This window comes from Nothobranchius furzeri, chromosome 4 (genome assembly GCF_043380555.1).
Source record: "Nothobranchius furzeri strain GRZ-AD chromosome 4, NfurGRZ-RIMD1, whole genome shotgun sequence".
Lineage (NCBI taxonomy): Eukaryota > Metazoa > Chordata > Actinopteri > Cyprinodontiformes > Nothobranchiidae > Nothobranchius > Nothobranchius furzeri.
In genome coordinates, this window is record NC_091744.1 from 48,467,645 (window position 1) to 48,485,560 (window position 17,916).

The 17,916-nt window shown below is 42.7% G+C and overlaps 1 protein-coding gene across 5 annotated transcripts in view; it reads left to right on the forward strand.

The window, feature by feature from the left end:
- The window catches only part of lrrk2 (leucine-rich repeat kinase 2), a 70,174-nt gene that overhangs the window by 44,951 nt on the left and 7,307 nt on the right, over window positions 1-17,916 (forward strand). For 4 of the 5 annotated variants that reach the window (XM_054732725.2, XM_054732726.2, XM_015963796.3 and 1 more), the window contains 20 exons: window positions 3,268-3,440; window positions 3,516-3,766; window positions 5,026-5,174; window positions 5,993-6,086; window positions 9,721-9,907; window positions 9,982-10,163; window positions 10,281-10,504; window positions 10,622-10,749; window positions 10,866-11,084; window positions 11,158-11,359; window positions 11,661-11,749; window positions 13,441-13,628; window positions 13,705-13,859; window positions 13,953-14,099; window positions 14,219-14,410; window positions 14,502-14,648; window positions 15,236-15,348; window positions 15,563-15,753; window positions 15,959-16,119; window positions 16,193-16,363. In XM_054732725.2, the coding sequence (XP_054588700.1) occupies window positions 3,268-3,440; window positions 3,516-3,766; window positions 5,026-5,174; window positions 5,993-6,086; window positions 9,721-9,907; window positions 9,982-10,163; window positions 10,281-10,504; window positions 10,622-10,749; window positions 10,866-11,084; window positions 11,158-11,359; window positions 11,661-11,749; window positions 13,441-13,628; window positions 13,705-13,859; window positions 13,953-14,099; window positions 14,219-14,410; window positions 14,502-14,648; window positions 15,236-15,348; window positions 15,563-15,753; window positions 15,959-16,119; window positions 16,193-16,363 (3,363 nt within the window). The remainder of the gene's footprint in view (window positions 1-3,267; window positions 3,441-3,515; window positions 3,767-5,025; window positions 5,175-5,992; window positions 6,087-9,720; window positions 9,908-9,981; window positions 10,164-10,280; window positions 10,505-10,621; window positions 10,750-10,865; window positions 11,085-11,157; window positions 11,360-11,660; window positions 11,750-13,440; window positions 13,629-13,704; window positions 13,860-13,952; window positions 14,100-14,218; window positions 14,411-14,501; window positions 14,649-15,235; window positions 15,349-15,562; window positions 15,754-15,958; window positions 16,120-16,192; window positions 16,364-17,916) is intronic. The other variant, XM_054732727.2, reaches the window with a different exon arrangement.

Here is a 17,916-nt window from a genome sequence, read left to right on the forward strand (position 1 = left end):
CATTGTAGCCACAGCTGCCCTGGGACTCACTGACAGAGGTTCCTCCGACCACCCCCCAGCTGGCAAGGGGGGTTACGTGTCTTGCCCAAGGACACAATGACCGTGACAGACTGAGCGGGACTCAAACCTGCAACCTTCCGATTACGGGACGAGCTCTTCACTCCTGTGCCACTGTCGTCCTAATCTAGAACTAAAGAATTTAGGCAACATGTAATGATAAACTGTGAAATTAATTCTTGTCATTTTAAATGCAAGTCTGCTGTGCTTTTATTTTGATAGAGTTCACAGTAAAGTTTGGTTTTAAAATCCAGAGCGTCCATGTTAGGGGATGGTGCTGATCTTCAGAAGTGGTTTTCTGAGTTAACGCCTCACCTGTTATAGTTTTCTGTTTGAGTGACCTCAGCTTGGAGAGAAGAAGATGAGTTCTGATCAATAAGACACCCTCACAACTAGTTACAATGGTGTCACTTTCAAGGTGTCTTAAAACTAAAGTTATTAGCAGTTCCTGTACAAACCTTTCAAACCCTGTGATGACAGCGACGTTATTATGAAATATCAGTGAGAAATGCTACAGTGGCTAGCTCTGATGCTAATTTCTGCTGCAAACAGCCACAGAAACCAATGTAAGGAACCATGTAGTATGACATTTATTGTTATCAAATACCATATTGACTCGAATATAGGACGACCCAGATTACAAGACGACCCCCCTTTCCTAGACTAATCTGCAGGAAAAGACAAAAAAAATCACTTTTTCAATAAACTATTTTTATAGAAAACTTGAGAACAAATACTGACCAAAATTACTATTTTAATGCAAACTATCAGAACTTTGCTGACATGTGAAATCAAAAGTCAAATGAAGCTTTTATACACAGACGTCCTCTGCCTCGCTGTACTCACTCATGCTGCTGTGGTCCTGGTGTACCATCAGATCGCTACAACCGCCGACTCCTCACTGCCATCCCATGCGTCCATGCATGCAGTGTTTGACACCTCTGCTGAATTGACCATTGTCATCTTAAAATTTGCATCATAACTCTGCCTTATAGGTTAACTTGCCCAACTTTGCTCCGGACCTCTTGTCTCCATTTTTTCTCCTGTTGAGAACACACAGCTTGGCGCCCTCTTCTGTTACAGGCGTGTAATGACCCCAGACAAATATCAGCATGTGTGAATTAGAGGTGGGAAAAATGATCGATTCTAAGATGCATCGCGATTCAGCCGTGCATGATTCCGCATCGATGCAGCAACGTGACATAATGAGATTTTCTCCCTATGTCTATGTCGGGGGTCGGCAACCCACGGCTCTTCCATCCATCTGATGCGGCTCTCTGTGCTTGTAAAATAATGAATGGATATTTAAATAAAATGCTTTATATTTTACTGCATTAATTTTACATCTGTATGCCAATTCTAAATGTAAAGATTGTCTGCGTAAACCTGAACAGGTCCAACCCAGTCTTACTGTGAGACCGGGTTGACGCGTCACGCTTGTGTGTAATCATAGGCGCTTCCTGAGCTGAAGATGTGAGATTCTGGGCTTCTCGTCAGACGGCTCCTGGATGCGTCGCCACATTGGAGACAGGAACAAGCACTATTCAGCCAAAGTTTCCTAATCAGGGAACATTTTCTAAGTGACAAGTCTCTCTCCACATCTTCAGCTCGCTGTGTACCTTATGTAGAACACACTGACAGTGAGCTGCGCTGAGCGGTGTCCAGCTCAGATGTTCAGATGGGAATCTTTTCTTGAGTGATTTAGCTACATCTGCGATGTGCATAGAATAAAGTGTCAGTTCGTCTGCATGCGTCGGGGTAATTCTTTCTATTCTTTCTCCGTCAAAATAAACGGCCAAATACGGGAACTATCCGGTCAACACAAGCCCTGCTTTTAACTGTTCTGTTTTCTTGTGAAAATTGTTGCAAAGAGATATAATTTAACTTGATTAACACCAGAGCCAGGCGCACTGTGCCGTTGTCTCCGTCACTGTAAATGAGGGAAAAACAAAATGATCGGATCCTTTTCTGACCTCCCCACCTACAAAGTTTAATTACAACAATCAAACGTGACAGAATCTGGATTTGTATTCTGAACAGTCTAAACATGTTTTAAAAAGAAACGTATGACAAAAGTGGCACCTGCTCAGTAAAACCACCAACAGGGTGAAAAATATCAAAATATTGTAGCAGAGACGGGCTACAACTTCTGGATCCACTTTATATAAATCATTTTATTGATTATCTTCTTATGAAAGATAGCTTTGAGGTACACGAGCGACCGGTACCGGCTGCTGTCACCTGTTGTGAGCAGCTCTCTGCTGTCTGAGGGTAGGCCCCGCCCACAACGCCGCGGCTGCTGCGGTGTTTTCTTTACTGTGGGAAACGGGTAATAATGGCTCTTTGATGGTAACAGGTTGCCGACCCCTGGTCTATGTCTATGCGAGGACAATAAAGTTTTGAGGTTTTACAATTACTTCTGGGGGCAGAGTTGCAATGACATGCGCACTGCGTTGTCCTAGCGCCAATTTAAAACAGAAAAGGCGGACAGGGATACAGGGCCAACATTACCAGTAATCAAAGATGTACCTGTTACATTTAAATCAGATGTCTGGGCTAATTTCTGTTTTGGGATCCTGGATGTGAAAGAATCACTTAACACAGTATTTGTTTACTATTTTTAAGTTCAGTAATATTCTATCTTAAAGCTGCTCTACCGAAAACATTATTTCTTGAATTATTTAAGTATTTATAGGCAGCACACTTTAAACATTATTGCTCACTATAGTGAATAGATGAATGTTCTGTTTTTCAGGGATTTCGAAATCAAAAAGAAATTGAAAACTAGTCTACTGCTTTTATTAAGTAATGAAAATTTTTGTGTGAAGAATCGTGATGCATTTCAGACTCAAATCCAATCTTTAGGCAGTTAATCGGAATCGGATCGAATCGTGAGGCAGATAGAGATGCACACCACGAGTGTGAATGCTTAGACCTCGGTTATAAGACGACCCCAACATCATATTCAATGAAAAAAATCTCGTCCTATATTCAGGTCAATACGGTAAGTTGTTTGGGCCTGCAGAAACACCTTACTAGCCCCACTCAGAATAGCCGTTAGCTTATCAGTCCAGTCAGAACTGAGCTCTGTTTCTCCAAGCTGAGGTTGTTCATAACCTATTACAGCAGGTATGATAATAGTCACCTTTCCACAGAAACTCGTTCCAAAGATCAGAACTTTAACTTGGTATTGTGGTTCTGGTTCCTCAGGACTGGGGTCTGGTGAAAGGGAACAGATCCGTCTGCTGGACCTGTCGGGGAATGAACTGGACACCCTGTCCTGTTTGCTGGATAATGCTTTGGTCCAGCAGCAGCTGTGGCATATTGTCCGTTTGGACCTGAGCCACAACATTTTGCTGGAGTTTCCTTCTTCTCTCTGCCAGGTAGAACATCTGATCCCAGCAGAGGCACCATGATGGGTGGAACGATTGAAACCTTTTCTGTTTTTGTTTTGTTAGAGTTTACAGAGTCTGACGCTACTGGACCTGCAGGGAAACCAGCTGCAGTCTCTGCCAGAAGAGCTGCTTTCTCTGCCCTCCCTCAGCATGCTGAACGTTTCTCATAACCAGCTTGGTCCAGTGTTGACCTTTGACCCCACTGTCACTTGCTCTTCACTGAAGCAGCTCAACCTTTCGTTCAATAAAATCAGCACATTTCCTCACAAGCTGGGACGCACCATGGAACAACTGGAGGAGTTGATTATGGAAGGGTAACCAGTTTAAAAACGCCTGTACTTCTAGATATTTAAGCAATTATTATTATTATTATTATTATTATCCAGTTATTTATTTTGTGAAAATGCTAAAATCATAACTCATATCGTATGAGTAAATGTTCTACTTCTCCCTCCTACTGGTTGACCGCGGTATTACAACTGTCCTGAACAACCCTGCCGCAGCCTGCAGTAGCTAGTTCTAACAACCAGCTAACACTAACACAAGCCAACAGATACTAAAGAAGCCATTAATTAAAACAGTGCAACAAAGCCAGACCACTATCAGTCTGTAATTTTTGTAGCTTCTTTCAGCTCCCTAGGCTGCACTGGTGTTGACTCTGGTTTTAGCTCTTTGCTTTACCTCCAAACACATTTACTATCTTACTTTATCTTCCAGGCTCCCATCTGATGCCAGCAAAAAAGCAAATTTGACAAATCTATGGTTCAGTTTTGAGATATTTTAGTTTTATTTGGTACAAATTTTGAATAATTGGACTTAGCCCTGTGCAGTGAGGATCTGCTGTTCTTAGAGCACATAGCTGTGTGTACCTAGCCAGCAAACAACCAACTAAAACAAACACAAGAATCTTCACCCAAGGCTTGCTTTTCCTAAATAAACATCTTTATAAATGTTCATCACCGTAACTACAATAGACAGAAACAGAAAAAATACATTACTGACCATTACATTTGTCCTCACGCTTAGCAAATATAGCCTTGCTTAGCAATTAGCCCAGCTTAGAATGTGTACGCTCACGTTGAGGCCAGAAGGAAATATGGCGTCCCCAAAAGATGCTAGACCTGCGCTCTTTGTACTTTAGATCCAATTTTTGTGGTTATGTGGTACAAAGCTGCCAATATTTTTGAACAACTGGACATCATTGTATTCATTTTCAAATTTTTGATGGATATTTCTAGAGATTAATAGTTAAAACTACACATTATCTCTTAAACCCTCCCACTGTCCTAATGGGTGTGACCCTGCGAGGAAAGTTGACCATTGAGCAGGGGTGAGGTGGTGCTCACTCCTCATGACCCTCATAGACCCAAGGGATAAACCATCAACCCTGCTCAATGGTCAACTTTTCTCGCGGGGTCACACCCATCGGGACAGTGGGAGGGTTAAAGAGGTAAAACTGTTTAGTGTTGCTTTAAAAGATGACAGGCTTTTATCTCCTCGACTTCCACATCTGATCCTGCCTTTGCACCATGGATGTGTGTATACAATTATTTTACCATTTAATCTTTTGCAGTAACAGTATAGCTGAGCTGTGCACACCTCTGTCTCTGCCTGAGATCAAGCTGCTAGATGTGAGCAGGAACAACATGGAGAAGATCTCACCTCATGTCCTGACCAGTTGCCCCAAACTGGAAACACTGATTGCCTCTCTGAACAAGATCTGTGAGTACTACTGAGGGCTGAGAATGAAACTGATTTCTTTATACCAATATGATGGTAGGGTATGGGGTAGGACATTGGTGGATAACCAGGTAGAGAGGGCTGGACTGATTGACCTGCAGCTGAACATCTCAAACATCAGAGAGATGGTTTCAGGGAGAGAAAGACAGTTCCACAACCACCGAGGATTCTGGTAAAGGATGTGGCAGTAGTTGAGGACTAGATGTTCCAGGGTGCTACCACGAACAGCAGGATTGACACACTTGAGCTGAAGATGAAGGAGATACAAGAAGGAGATGAGCCAATCCCACATCTCGAGGAATCTTTGGATTCTTCAATGTGTGCTGCAGGTTGAGGGAGCTATTACCAACCTGTTGTAGCCGGCGCTCCGCCCTTTTTGTGGGTTTGTTGGGGGAGCAGTAGGTCATCCTAGCGTCGGAGTGGGGGACCCACGGCATTCGCGATCTTTACTCCAGAAAATAATGTGATATGATCTGTCTGTCACACACAAGAAGAACACCGCCCAACAATGGTGGGCTGTTCAGACTCTCGCGCTTTGTCACACTGAACGTGGCAACGGCTTCAGGCAGCGAGGCAGCAAGCACTTATCTTCCATCCATCCATCCATCCATCCATCCATCCATCATCTATTTGTCTATCCAACCGTACATCCATCCGTCCGTCTATCCACCCCTCTGTCCATTTATCCATGCAGCCATGTATTTCTCATTTGAAGGACTATCTTTGTAATCTTGAGTTAATTGGTTTTCTCTGAGTTTCTGTTGTTAGTGACTTGAGGACTTGTCCTCTGTCTCCTTCAGGTTCCGTCTCACAGCTGCCAGTCCGGATTACAACTCTGAAACTATCCAACAACAGCTTCACTCACATCCCTGAGGCTATTCTCAATCTTCCAAAGTATGTCCTCAAGAGGGAAATTCTTTATATATTTTTTATACTTAATTTGTTAAAAAAAATTTTAAGTACACTCAAACAGAATAACACCTGAACAGTAACACCAGTGGCAGCTGTTCAATTTTTTGGCTTATGCTCCGTTGGTCCATCAAAGAGATCTACACAGATCCCTCTTCCAGCTCCTTAAACGCTGTCCATTTCCTCCATTTTTGGTGAAAGGTATGCATTTTTAGTCTCAGATGGTGAGTTAGTCTTTCCATGCTGTAGATTTCGTCCATGATACTCAACCAATGCCCAAGTAAGGGGGGGTCGCTTTGCATCCAGTTCCTTGTGATGGCCTTCTTGCATGCGATTGTCATGACCTTATATAAGTAAACGTCTCTGTTTTGAATAACCCTCTTCGGCATGGCTCCCAAATACATGTTTTTTGGATCTCTAGGGACAGAATAATGTAATATTTTCCTTAATGTCTCACTGACATCTTCCCAAAATGGTTGTATCTTAACACATGGCCAAAAAACATGGGTATGAGTGGCATTTTCATGGCCGCACAGCCTCCAAAAGTATTTTTTTTGTTTCCTGGTATTCACCAATAATTTGTGGAGTCAAAAAAAAAACGAGCTAGATTCTTCCAACCAAACAGGAGCCAGCTTTGTGAATTAGTAGAGGTTTACTGTGTTTTACACATGGAGAGCCACTCATCCTCCGATATTGTTATATTCATTTCCATTTCCTATTTTGATTTAATATAGCAAAAACTTTGCCCATTGCATTTCTGTAAACCTTTCTATAGTTTTGTGACAATTTTTGAGGAGGTCTGTTTGTATGCTCCCATCATGACTGTTACAACCTCCTTTATCTCTGCCGGTAAATCGTTTTTAATTTCTTTATGAAACCAATCTCTCAATTGAAAATATCGGAATAAATCTTTGTTTTCTAGTTTGAATTCTTTTTTTAATGGTTTCAAATCCTTTAAAAGAATGGCCTTGGACGAGCTTACAGATGGCAGTCATTCCCCTCCCATTCCACCTTGTTTCTTCTAGGGCTGCCGGCTGAAAACTAGGGCAATGAGGAGGCAGTGTCAGAAGTTTGATGTCCTTATCAAGCTTATATTTCTGTATGATATCTCGCCATATTTTCAGGGTTTCTTCTACAATGCAATTCTTACACCTTTGGTCCATGTTTTCCTCAATAGCCAATTTTCTCTGTGGTTTATATTTCCCTACCTTTTCTTCAATTCGTTTCCAACTCACCTGATAATCCGTAGGCTGCATATCTTAGTTGTGACGCATAAAAATATTCTTATAAATTGGGTACGGCTAATCCTCTATTCTCTTTAGACACTTGAAGGGCTTTTAATTTAATCTGTGGTCTTGCGCCCGCCCAAATGAATCTGGAGATCTGTTTATCCCATGCATTGAATTGAGATTCTGGGATTGAGCCAGGTATTGAGAGGATAACATGCAGGAATCTGGGTAGCAGATTCATTTTCACTACTTCCATCCTAGATCTGAAATCTAAAATAAGTTTTGACCATTTATCCAAGTCCCTTTTAATCTTATTATTTATCAAATTATAGTTCATCTCTTTTGTTTTGCTGAGGTTGTGGGCGATCGACACTCCCAGATACTTTATAGATTTGGAGTCCCAGTTAATTTGGTATTTGTGTCTACAGTGGTATTTGGGATGTAGTTAACTGTGTGTCTTTGTGACATTAATTTTGTAACCTGATACATTGCCATAGGTTTCCAAATGAGTAATAAGTTTGCAAAAAGTTAATTCTGGGTTTTGTAATTATATAATAATATCGCCAGCAAAAAGTCCAATTAAATGTACCTCATTAGCTAAATGAACCCCTTTTAACTCCCGGCATTGTCTAATGTTTTGAGCTAGGGGTTCGATATAACTAGCAAATAAAGAGAGACAGAGACAGCATCCCTGTTGGGTGCCTCTGAATATCTGAAATCTGTCCGACAAGAGTCCACTGATCTTCACTCGACCCGTTGGAATTCTCTATATAGTGCCTTTATGCATTTTAATATTTTAGTACAAAAGCCAAATCTTTTAAGTACTTCCAACTGTCGAACGCTTTTTCAGCGTCAAAACTAATTAGTGCTAGTGATATATTTTGATTATGATATTGTTCCACTATATTTAAAGTTCGCCTAATGCTAATTTGCGTTTGTCTCCCCTTTATAAATCCAGTTTGGTTATCGTGAATCGATGTGGGTAAATATTGCTCTAAACGTTTGGATAGGATGGATGTAAACAGTTTGTAATCCACGTTTAGTACAGAGATTGGACGATGAGAATCACAATGTTCCTTGTTTTTCCCTCCTTTGGCAACACCGATATCAGTGCCTCTTTCCAAGATGGTGGTATTATTGCAATTCAAAGTCCAATTAAAAGAGTCCAACATTATAAGGGTTAAAGTTGTCTTAAATGTTTTATACCACTGACTAGGAAAGCCGTCATTTCCTGGGAATTTGTTTGATGTCAACCTGTTTATAGCGTTTTCTAGTTCCTCCATTGTGATTGGTTTACTTAAGGCATCGTTTTGTTCCTTTTGCAGTGAGGGTAAGTTTAAATCTTTGAAGTACTCTATAATCAGACTTTCATTACTTTCCTGTGGTTGGGAGTAGAGTTTTGAATAATAGCCTTTAAAACTTTTTGATATTTCTTCCGGTTCAAATAGCAGTTTATTGTTCATTAGATTTCTTACCTTGTGTGTTGAATTTCGCGTTTGCTGGGTTCTCAAACGTTTTGCCAACATTTTAGTTGCTTTACATCCTGATTCGTAGAATGTTTGTTTAGTAAATCTTAATTTTTTTCTCTATTTCTCCTTGTAATATTTCGTCAACTGGTTTCTTGACGTCTTTTATCTGATTTAGGTGGTTTTCGTCTGTTTTCTTTGGCTGTGTTCTTTCTAAATTCCTTAATAATTAGATGGATTCCTCATATTTTTGTTTATCGTATTTAGGTAGGCTGTTCTTGCTATAAGCTTCCCTCTCATTACTGCTTTTATTGTATCCCATATTATAGTTGGCTCAACCTCGACAGTGTTGTTTTCTCTCATACACTCTTCAGTCTGATATTTATCATTAAGTATACTTACATTTAGTCTCCAAGTAGTGTTTCCTACCCCCGTTCTCAAGTGAAGGATAAGACTTATAATATTATGGTCTGAAACATCCGATGTCCCAATTTCACACTTAATCACTCCGTGTCTATTGAGAGAGTTCATGAGGAAGCAGTCTAATCTCGCGTAAACCTGATGTACAGCTGAGTAATGTGTGGGACCTTTTTCAAGTTTGTGCATGTCTCTCCACACATCGATCAGCTCTGACTCTTTTAGGAATGACTTGAGTGTTCTTGATCTTTGCCTTTGGTACCCTTTCAAGATTGTTGTATCTATTGATTTGTTTAGTATTGTATTCCAATCTCCCCCGCGTACTAAAATTCCCTCACTTTCTGAGATTGCTGCATCTACTAATAAACGGACACATTTTGCATCACACTCGGGAGGGACATGAACGTCTGCAAAAGTTATTAGGATGTTATCAGTAAGAGGGAAATTCTTTCAATGAACTTTTCAGTAAACGTTTCGTTAGGCCTCCGTCTCTGTCTGTCTGTTCAGTTTGCGATCAGTGGACATGAGAACCAACAACATCACGGTTCTCCCGGGTCCGGGCTTCTGGGCATCCAGTAACATCAGGGAGCTGATTTTCAGTCAGAACAGCATCAAAGTTCTGGATGTGAGTGGACCAGTCTGCAGGTGGACCAGACTGGAGAAACTGCACCTGAGTGACAACAGGTTGACTGAGGTAAAGAACCCTACACAGGATTTAATGTGAATGTTTCATAACAGAGGACAGATTGTTGTGATGTTTGGATCCAGATCCCTCCACAGATCGGCCTGTTGGAGGGTTTGACGTCCCTAGATGTCAGCCAGAACTCCAATCTGCGATCCTTCCCAGATGAAATGGGAAAACTAAGCAAGCTGTGGGATCTGCCGCTGGATGGCCTTCGACTGGAGCTGGACCTGAAACTCATTGGAAACAAGACTAAAGACATAGTCAGGTCAGAGGAGGAGCTGTGCTGTTGATATTATTTACAGAAGAAGACAGATTCATCTGATCTTCAGGGACATAAACAGAACACAAATATTTATCTGCTGTGTCTGATCTAACCTCTCAGGTTCTTGCAGCAGCGGCTGAAGAAGTCAGTGCCGTATTATCGCATCAAGCTCATCGTGGTGGGCAACTCGGGCAGTGGGAAGACCACACTGATCAGGCAGCTGATGAAGCTCAAGCGCTCGCAGCCAAACTCAAAGCAGAGTTCTGTTGGTGTTGAAGTCTCTGACTGGACCATCAGAGAATGGGACAAGAAGAAAATGGTCCTGAATGTCTGGGACTTCTCAGGTCAGCCTGCATGTGAAATCTGACTCCACTAGACTAGAGGTCATCAAAGAGATCAGGGGCCTCATTTATAAACTCATTCTTCCAACTATCATTTCTATTAATGTCCTTAACCTGCAGGTGGAGAGGACTTCAGTGGCTCTCACCCCCACTTTCTGACATCCAGAGCTCTCTACCTGGTTGTTTACAACCTGAGCAAAGGAGCCAGTCAGGTGGATGCTCTCAAACCCTGGCTCTTCAACATTAAAGTGAGCCACAGACCAAAGCTGAGCTTGTTTCTCTGTGCTGCTGACAGAGATCAGAGGTACCACTTCCTGATTTAAACTACATTGATGAGAATGGTTTTCCTGCATCTTTACTTCAGGCTGTGGCTCCGCTGTCCCCAGTCATCCTCGTGGGGACACACACAGATGTGAGTGAGGAAGCGCAGCTCCAGGCTTGTCTCGGTAAGTTTCGACAGGAGCTGCTGAACTATCAGGGCTTCCCGGCCATCAGAGACCATCACATAGTCTCTGCCTGCGAGGACTCGGATTCCATCGTCAAACTCCGTAAGACTATCATCCGGGAGGTCACCAGCTTCAAGGTAAAAAGGAAGCAGATAAATGTATTTCTTGTTTTATCGTCTAATCTCAAGTCATCTGCTCTTTATTTGCCAGATCCAAGGCCAGGAAGTTATAGGTCAGCTGGTGCCAGACAGCTATGTGGAGCTGGAGCGCAGGATTCTGCAGGAGAGGACCAAGGTCCCCCCAGAGTTCCCCGTTCTCAGGCACAGCGAGCTTCTGCAGCTCATCCACAAGAGTCAGCTGCAGCTGGAGGAAGCCGAACTGCCTCAAGCTATCCACTTCCTCAGCGAAGTTGGTCAGTTAGGAGCACAGCTGTGTATAAAAATGCCAAATCTACGATAAAATCTCATATTCATCAGATCAAATTAGAATTGTTTGTTTATATGAAGAAACTTGGTATAAAACCCTTGGTGAATTGTTTCCTTATTGTAAAACTCCGTGTTGATTTTTCCCCTTTACTCCAGCCTGTCAGAATGGAGCGTTCTTGGAATGAGGAACACAAAATGAAAGATTTTATCTAGAACCTCACCTGCTGATTAGTTACAGATTGTTGTGAATAAACTGATCAAGTCTTTGATTTGTTTTTGCTGTTGTAGGGATTCTGTTGCACTTTGATGACCCTGCGCTTCAGCTGCAGGAATTCTACTTTCTCATCCCACAGTGGCTCTGCAACGTCTTGTCTGAGGTAAGTCCATTACCCTGACCCTAGCCAAGCTGTTTCGTTTTTTGAAATAAAAAGTAGCTGAGTACGTTAACAATCATCACAACATTTACACGTTTCATTCTGGTTCTGGGCTACCAGTGACCTGCTGATGGCAGCTGAGTTTTCATTAGCATCACGCTCTTTCCCTTCAGTCTGATGCTTTTGACACCAGGGTCTTTTATCAGCATGCATGCTCGTCTGAACTTGTGCACTCACGTCCTTGTGAAACCTCATCAACTTTGGCTTAAGTACTGTTCCAAACCTGAGTATGCATCATGGCAAGTACTCTTAAAATACCAGGAAGGGAAAAAAAGAAAGAAAAAAAGGAAAATAAAGAAAAAAAGGAGAAAAATACCAGGATGTGTTTTTGCTCTGCTCGTTGTATAGAGGACGCATCAACGCAGCCTTCTGTGGACTTGGGCCAGCAAGCTATCCCATAATGCATTGCATCGCAAATGGTTCTACCTCCAATGGAAAGTTGTGGAAGACAAAGCTCCTAACTAGTGTTTCATTATCAAAAATACAAATAAGTCTAAATAAATAAATATAAAATTGTCTGTTATTGTAGATAATTGTGTGTAGACTGGGAAATGGTTGTGTTTGTTTTTCTCTTTTTCTGACTCTTCACTAAACCACGACAGGTAATTAGCTAACCCACTATCAGAATAAAACCAGTGTTTGCATATCTGTTTTGATAAAAAACGAACTTATTTTTCTTCATGTAACAGCGTGAAATGCTGGTATTTTACCAGTTTTGAAGAAAGATAAATGAAAGACACACTGTAGCATTAAAAATTTGACCAAATATTCTACAAACAAAAGGTTTTCCTTGTTATTTTGATATTTAAGGGACAAACCAGAATTTTACTGTTCTTTCAGGTCCTTTTTGTAACCGTAGTATAAAAGCTTTTTGCCAAGATGTAATGGAGTATGGTTGTTCCATATGCAGTCTTCGTCCTCCAGTACTCCATAGAACAGACTTTCTGCTGTCCCAGCCAAGAACATAGTCTCATTGAGAAATGGTCCCTCTTTATAACCCACCTCTTGATTGTCTAGTTTGTCATGGCAATGCTGGACTACCAGCCAGCTTTAGCTACAATTATACCTCTAAAACCACACACTAGACTTTAGTCTCCAATCCCATCCATGCTAGGTTATTATTGGTGTTCCACAGGGTCAAGTCCTTGAGTCCCTCTTTTTTTGTAATTAACCTCCATTTAAATGTGTCTAGGAAACCATGTTTAACTATTATCAAATGAAACCCAACCAGACTTGTCTGCCAAACTCTCACCTATACTGTTTTAGTGAAATGGTTAGTTTATAATATCCTCCAACTTATGGGTGAAAAACCGGAGTTTGTCTAGTGTCTGTTAGCAGCAACTTGGTCCTGCTGGCGTGTTACAGTAATTTTATCATATTTTATTCCACTGTAGGTAAAGAGTCTGATGTAATTCTTGATAGAACTCCTTAATTCAAAAATAGCTTTAGTCTTCTTGGTTTCCTTTATGGACCGACTCTGTACACCTTTACCAACCAGCAGCTCAGCTGTGAAATCCACACATCTGGTGTTGGTTATTTAAACTTCCTTAGCTAACATTTTTAGATATAACTATCTAAGTTGTCCTCAAATGCCCTGAAAAACTCTCATGTAAGTAGTTCTGTCTTCTTTACAGAGAGGGATGCTAAAGAGCTGTAGTCTCTGGGAGCAACCCAAAGGAGTTATTCAGCGATCCGTGGTGGAAAGGTTTCTGTTTGAGACCAAATGTTTCCCAAAGAGCCACCTGGTCCAGTTCTTTAAACTCCTGGAGAAGTTTCTGATTGCTCTTCCCTTTGGGGACGGCCAGCTTCTTGTTCCTAGCAGGTAAGTTTCACTTTTTTGGAACTTGCCCCGATTAAAGAGTCTTGAGTTTTATAGCATCTCACCCTGCTGTCTGCAGCTTGTCCAAACACAGGCCGGTGATCGAGCTGCCTCACTGTGAGAACTCTGAGGTGATTGTGCGTCTGTATGAGCTGCCCTACTTCCCCATGGATTTCTGGTCCAGGCAGATCAGCCGCCTGCTGGAAGTCTCATCCTATTTGCTCGGTGGAAGAGGTAAAATGAGCAACTTCTGTTTCATTGTAAAGAATTTCATCATTTCTTAAGCAAACAGCAATATAGTAGAACTCTGTCACCTTACTTTCATAGAGAAAGTTCTCCGACCAAACCGAATCTACTGGAGGAGAGGGCTTTACTTAAACTGGTCCCCTGAGGCCTACTGTCTGGTGGAGGCTGCCTCGGAGGAGCAAAGTCCCTCCAGCTTTGTCAGGATAACGGTTCCCTCATCTCGAAAAGGTGAATAAAATAAAAACCTACAAAGATGACGTTTGGAGATCATTAAGACATGCTGCTGTTATTATGTCTCACATGGACCCTTGTGTCATTGATGATACTGGTTTCTGTGTTAACACCAGGTAAGGTGTTACTGGGCCAGTTGGTGGACCACATCGACTCGGTTCTGGAGGAATGGTTTCCTAGTCTGTTCAACACCGACATGCACGGCAACGGAGAGGCTCTGCTGAAGAAGTGGGCTCTGTACAGCTTTGAGGATGGGCAACAGTGGAGCAAGATTCTGCTGGAAGATCTTTTTAAATATTTTGAAAACGGTTTGTCTTAAACTTTAATTTTAATCACCTTAAATGCATGTTTCCATTTCTGTTGTTGTGTTTCAATCAGTAATGACCTTTTCATTCCCAGACTTTTTGCTGGTGAACCCCGAGGACCCGCGCTGCACCATCCCCATCTCTCAGATCGCCCCAGACTTGGTTTTGAGTGACCAGCCTGCAGCAACAATACTGGACAGCGAGGAGTTGGAAGTAGACATGTCCAAAGAGAACCGACTAGGTACACATCGTCTTTATTTTAAATAAAATCACTCGGTAGAAATAACCGGTGTCTCTTTTACTTAAGGCAGAAATTCTAAGTTTTCCCCTTTCAGTAATTATATCTGTTTAGAAATAGTGACATCCTTACCCTGTACTGGATTTAACACAGGCAGTATGTGTACTGTTTCTACTAAGCCCGCCCCTTGTCCCATAGCACCTCATGCATTTTGAATTGAGCTCCATTCAACGTTAGCCAATAGCGTTAGACATCTGCTCACTTACAGACGTCTATCACAGAGTGTTGAGGACGTTCCTGGACTGAGACAGTTGGAGACATTTCTAATGGACCAGTAAGTCTTAAACAAACAGCACAAGATGAAAATATAACAGTGAAACGGTGTTTTGGCTCCGCTGCCTGGCTAGAGGTGCATGTTCATGAGAGAGGTTGCTGTAATCACAGAAGTAGGGCTTGAGGTGCGATACACTTTCCTGCCTCTAGATGGTGGCCTCTCACAAAAACTCTGGACTCCTATTTTTAATCTTCTGGAATAATTTTCTGTAGTTCTTTAATCATTTTAAATGTATAAAGTGTTTCTGTTTTGACAGGAGACGGCGGTTTTGGGACAGTTTATCGAGGAGTCTATAAAAATGAAGAAGTCGCTGTGAAGCTTTTCAACAAACACGCTTCTGAGCTTTATGTCTACAGGCTCCTTAGACAGGTACGTCTAACCTGGTTATTGTGAGTTTTAAACTCTTTTATGAGCTCATCTTCATATCAGTCACATAGCACATCCGTTCTTTAAAAAGCTGGATTGCGTCTTTGTATCGGCTAATTTTTCTACTCTTCTGCTCCCGGATCTAGTATGGCAGCATCTTCAGGACAGAGTTCTTCAGGCTTGAGATCATTTTTTAGCTCGTTTTTCTTTCTTTCAGGAGTTAGCCGTTCTGGGTCGCCTCCAGCACCCCAGCCTGGTGGGCCTGCTGGCAGCCGGCTCGGTTCCACAGGTTCTGGTGATGGAGCTGGCTCTCAGAGGCTCTCTGGATTCCCTCTTTCAACACAAGAACAGAAGTCTTAACCGAAAGCTCCAGCACAGGATCGCCCTGCAGGTGGCAGATGGACTCAGGTAGGACTTGCTGGCACATTTGCAGCAAACTGAATAAATTATACATTGGTGTGTCCGGTGTGTGTGCTGCTAAAACTGATCCAATCAAAGCTGAAGTCTGAAAAATGATCTACACGCCAGAGTTCTTGTGACACACTAAAGCAATGTTTCATGTGATATGTGAGAAATCACATCCGCTCCTTTTGAGTTGAATCTGTGTGATCAGATACCTTCACTCAGCCATGATCATCTATCGGGACCTGAAGCCCCACAACGTCCTCCTGTTCAACCTGAAAAACGACTCTGAGATTGTCGTCAAAATCACAGACTACGGGATCGCTCAGTACTGCTGCAGCATGGGAGTGAGGAGCTCAGAGGGCACGCCAGGTCAGCGGATCTAGAACCCGACCTTTACGGTAGGTCGTCAGTCAGCCATCTTTAATTAGTCTGCGTCCGACAGGTTTCAGAGCCCCAGAGGTCGCCCGCGGTAACGTGATCTACAACCAGCAGGCCGATGTGTTTTCCCTCGGATTGCTGCTCTACGACCTGCTGACGTGCGGCGAGCGCATTTCAGACGGAATGAAGTTCCCCAGCGAGTTTGATGAAATCGCTGTGCAGGGGAAACTTCCAGGTAAATAACTACCACTGATTATTTATTAAAGTTTCCGGTTATTTTTTGTTTCCCTTTTAGAAACAGCATTATTATTCATAAACATAAACCCTGATGAAACACCAGGAGTCACTGGAGGAGTGGCGGTTATGATGGAAGCTAGCTCTACACATTTGATGGACTCCATAAAAATAAAATGAAATTTATTTTGAATTTACTTTGTCATGTTTATCTTAACATACAAACATGTCACATTTGGTCCTGCCTTCCCAATAACACACATCTGCACGCGTGTGTGCTGTGGTGGAGTTTTATACATTAAACACAAGCAAAAGTGGCAGAACGAAGGCAAAACTCAGTGGTGCCATATAAAAATTTGACCTCCATCGTTTTTTCATGTCCCTTTGCATGCTTTATTTTGTCCTGACTTTTATATTTTCATTGCTTATGCACCAAACTGCAGCTACGAACACGGTTTACAGTGGTGATGGTGTACTGCTGACCTCTACTCAGGAAGTGGTGGATCGGTGGGTGGAATACTTCGAAGACCTTCTCAATCCTACCGACAGGTCTTCCAGGGAGGAAGCAGAGTCTGGGGACTTTGGGTTGGACTCTCCGATCTCTGGGGCTGAGATCACTGAGGAGGTCAACAACAGCTCCTCAGTGGCAAGGCCCCAGTGGTGGATGAGATCCGCCTGGAGTTCCTTGAGGCTCTGGATGTTGGGGGCTGTGTTAGTTGACGTGCCTCAGCAGTATCGCATGAACATCTGATACAGGCTTTTAGGTTTCTATGACCGGTGTCAGAGCTTGGTTCACATTACCGGCAGTAAGTCGGGCTCGTTTCTGGTGAGAGTTGGACTCCGCCAAGGCTGCCCTTTGTCACCAATTCTGTTTATAACATTTATGGACAGGATTTCTAGGAGCAGCCAAGGTGTGGAGAGGATCCATTTTGGTGGCCTGAGGATCAGGTCTCTGCATTTTGCAGATGATGTGGTCCTGTTGGCTTCATCAGAACGTGATCTTCAGCTTTCGCTGGAGCGGTTCACAGCTGAGTGTGAAGCAGCTGGGATGAGAACCAGCTCCTCTAAAGTCAAGACCTTGGTTTTGAATCGGAAAAGGGTAGAATGTCTTCTCCAGGTCAGGGATGAGGTCCCAAGTGGAGGAGTTTAAGTATCTGATGGAAAGGTGGAGCGTGAGATCGATAGGTAGGTTGGTGCTGCATCTGCAGAGATGCGGGCGTTGTACCGGTCTGTTGTGGTGAAGAGAGAGCTGAGTCAGAAGACGAAACTCTCGACGCAAGGGTCGATCTACGTTCCTACCCTCACCTATGGTCATGAGCTGTGGGTAGTGACCGAAAGAACGAGATCGCGGATATGAGCGGCCGAAATGCGTTTTCTCCGCAGAGTGGCTGGGCTCTCCCTTAGAGATAGGGTGAGAAGGTCAGTCATTCGGGAGGGGCTCGGAGTAGACCCGCTGCTCCTCCACATCAAGAGGAGCCAGTTGAGGTGGCTCAGGCATCTGGTCAGGATGTCTCCTGGTGAGGTTTTCCAGGCACATCAAACTGGGAGGAGACC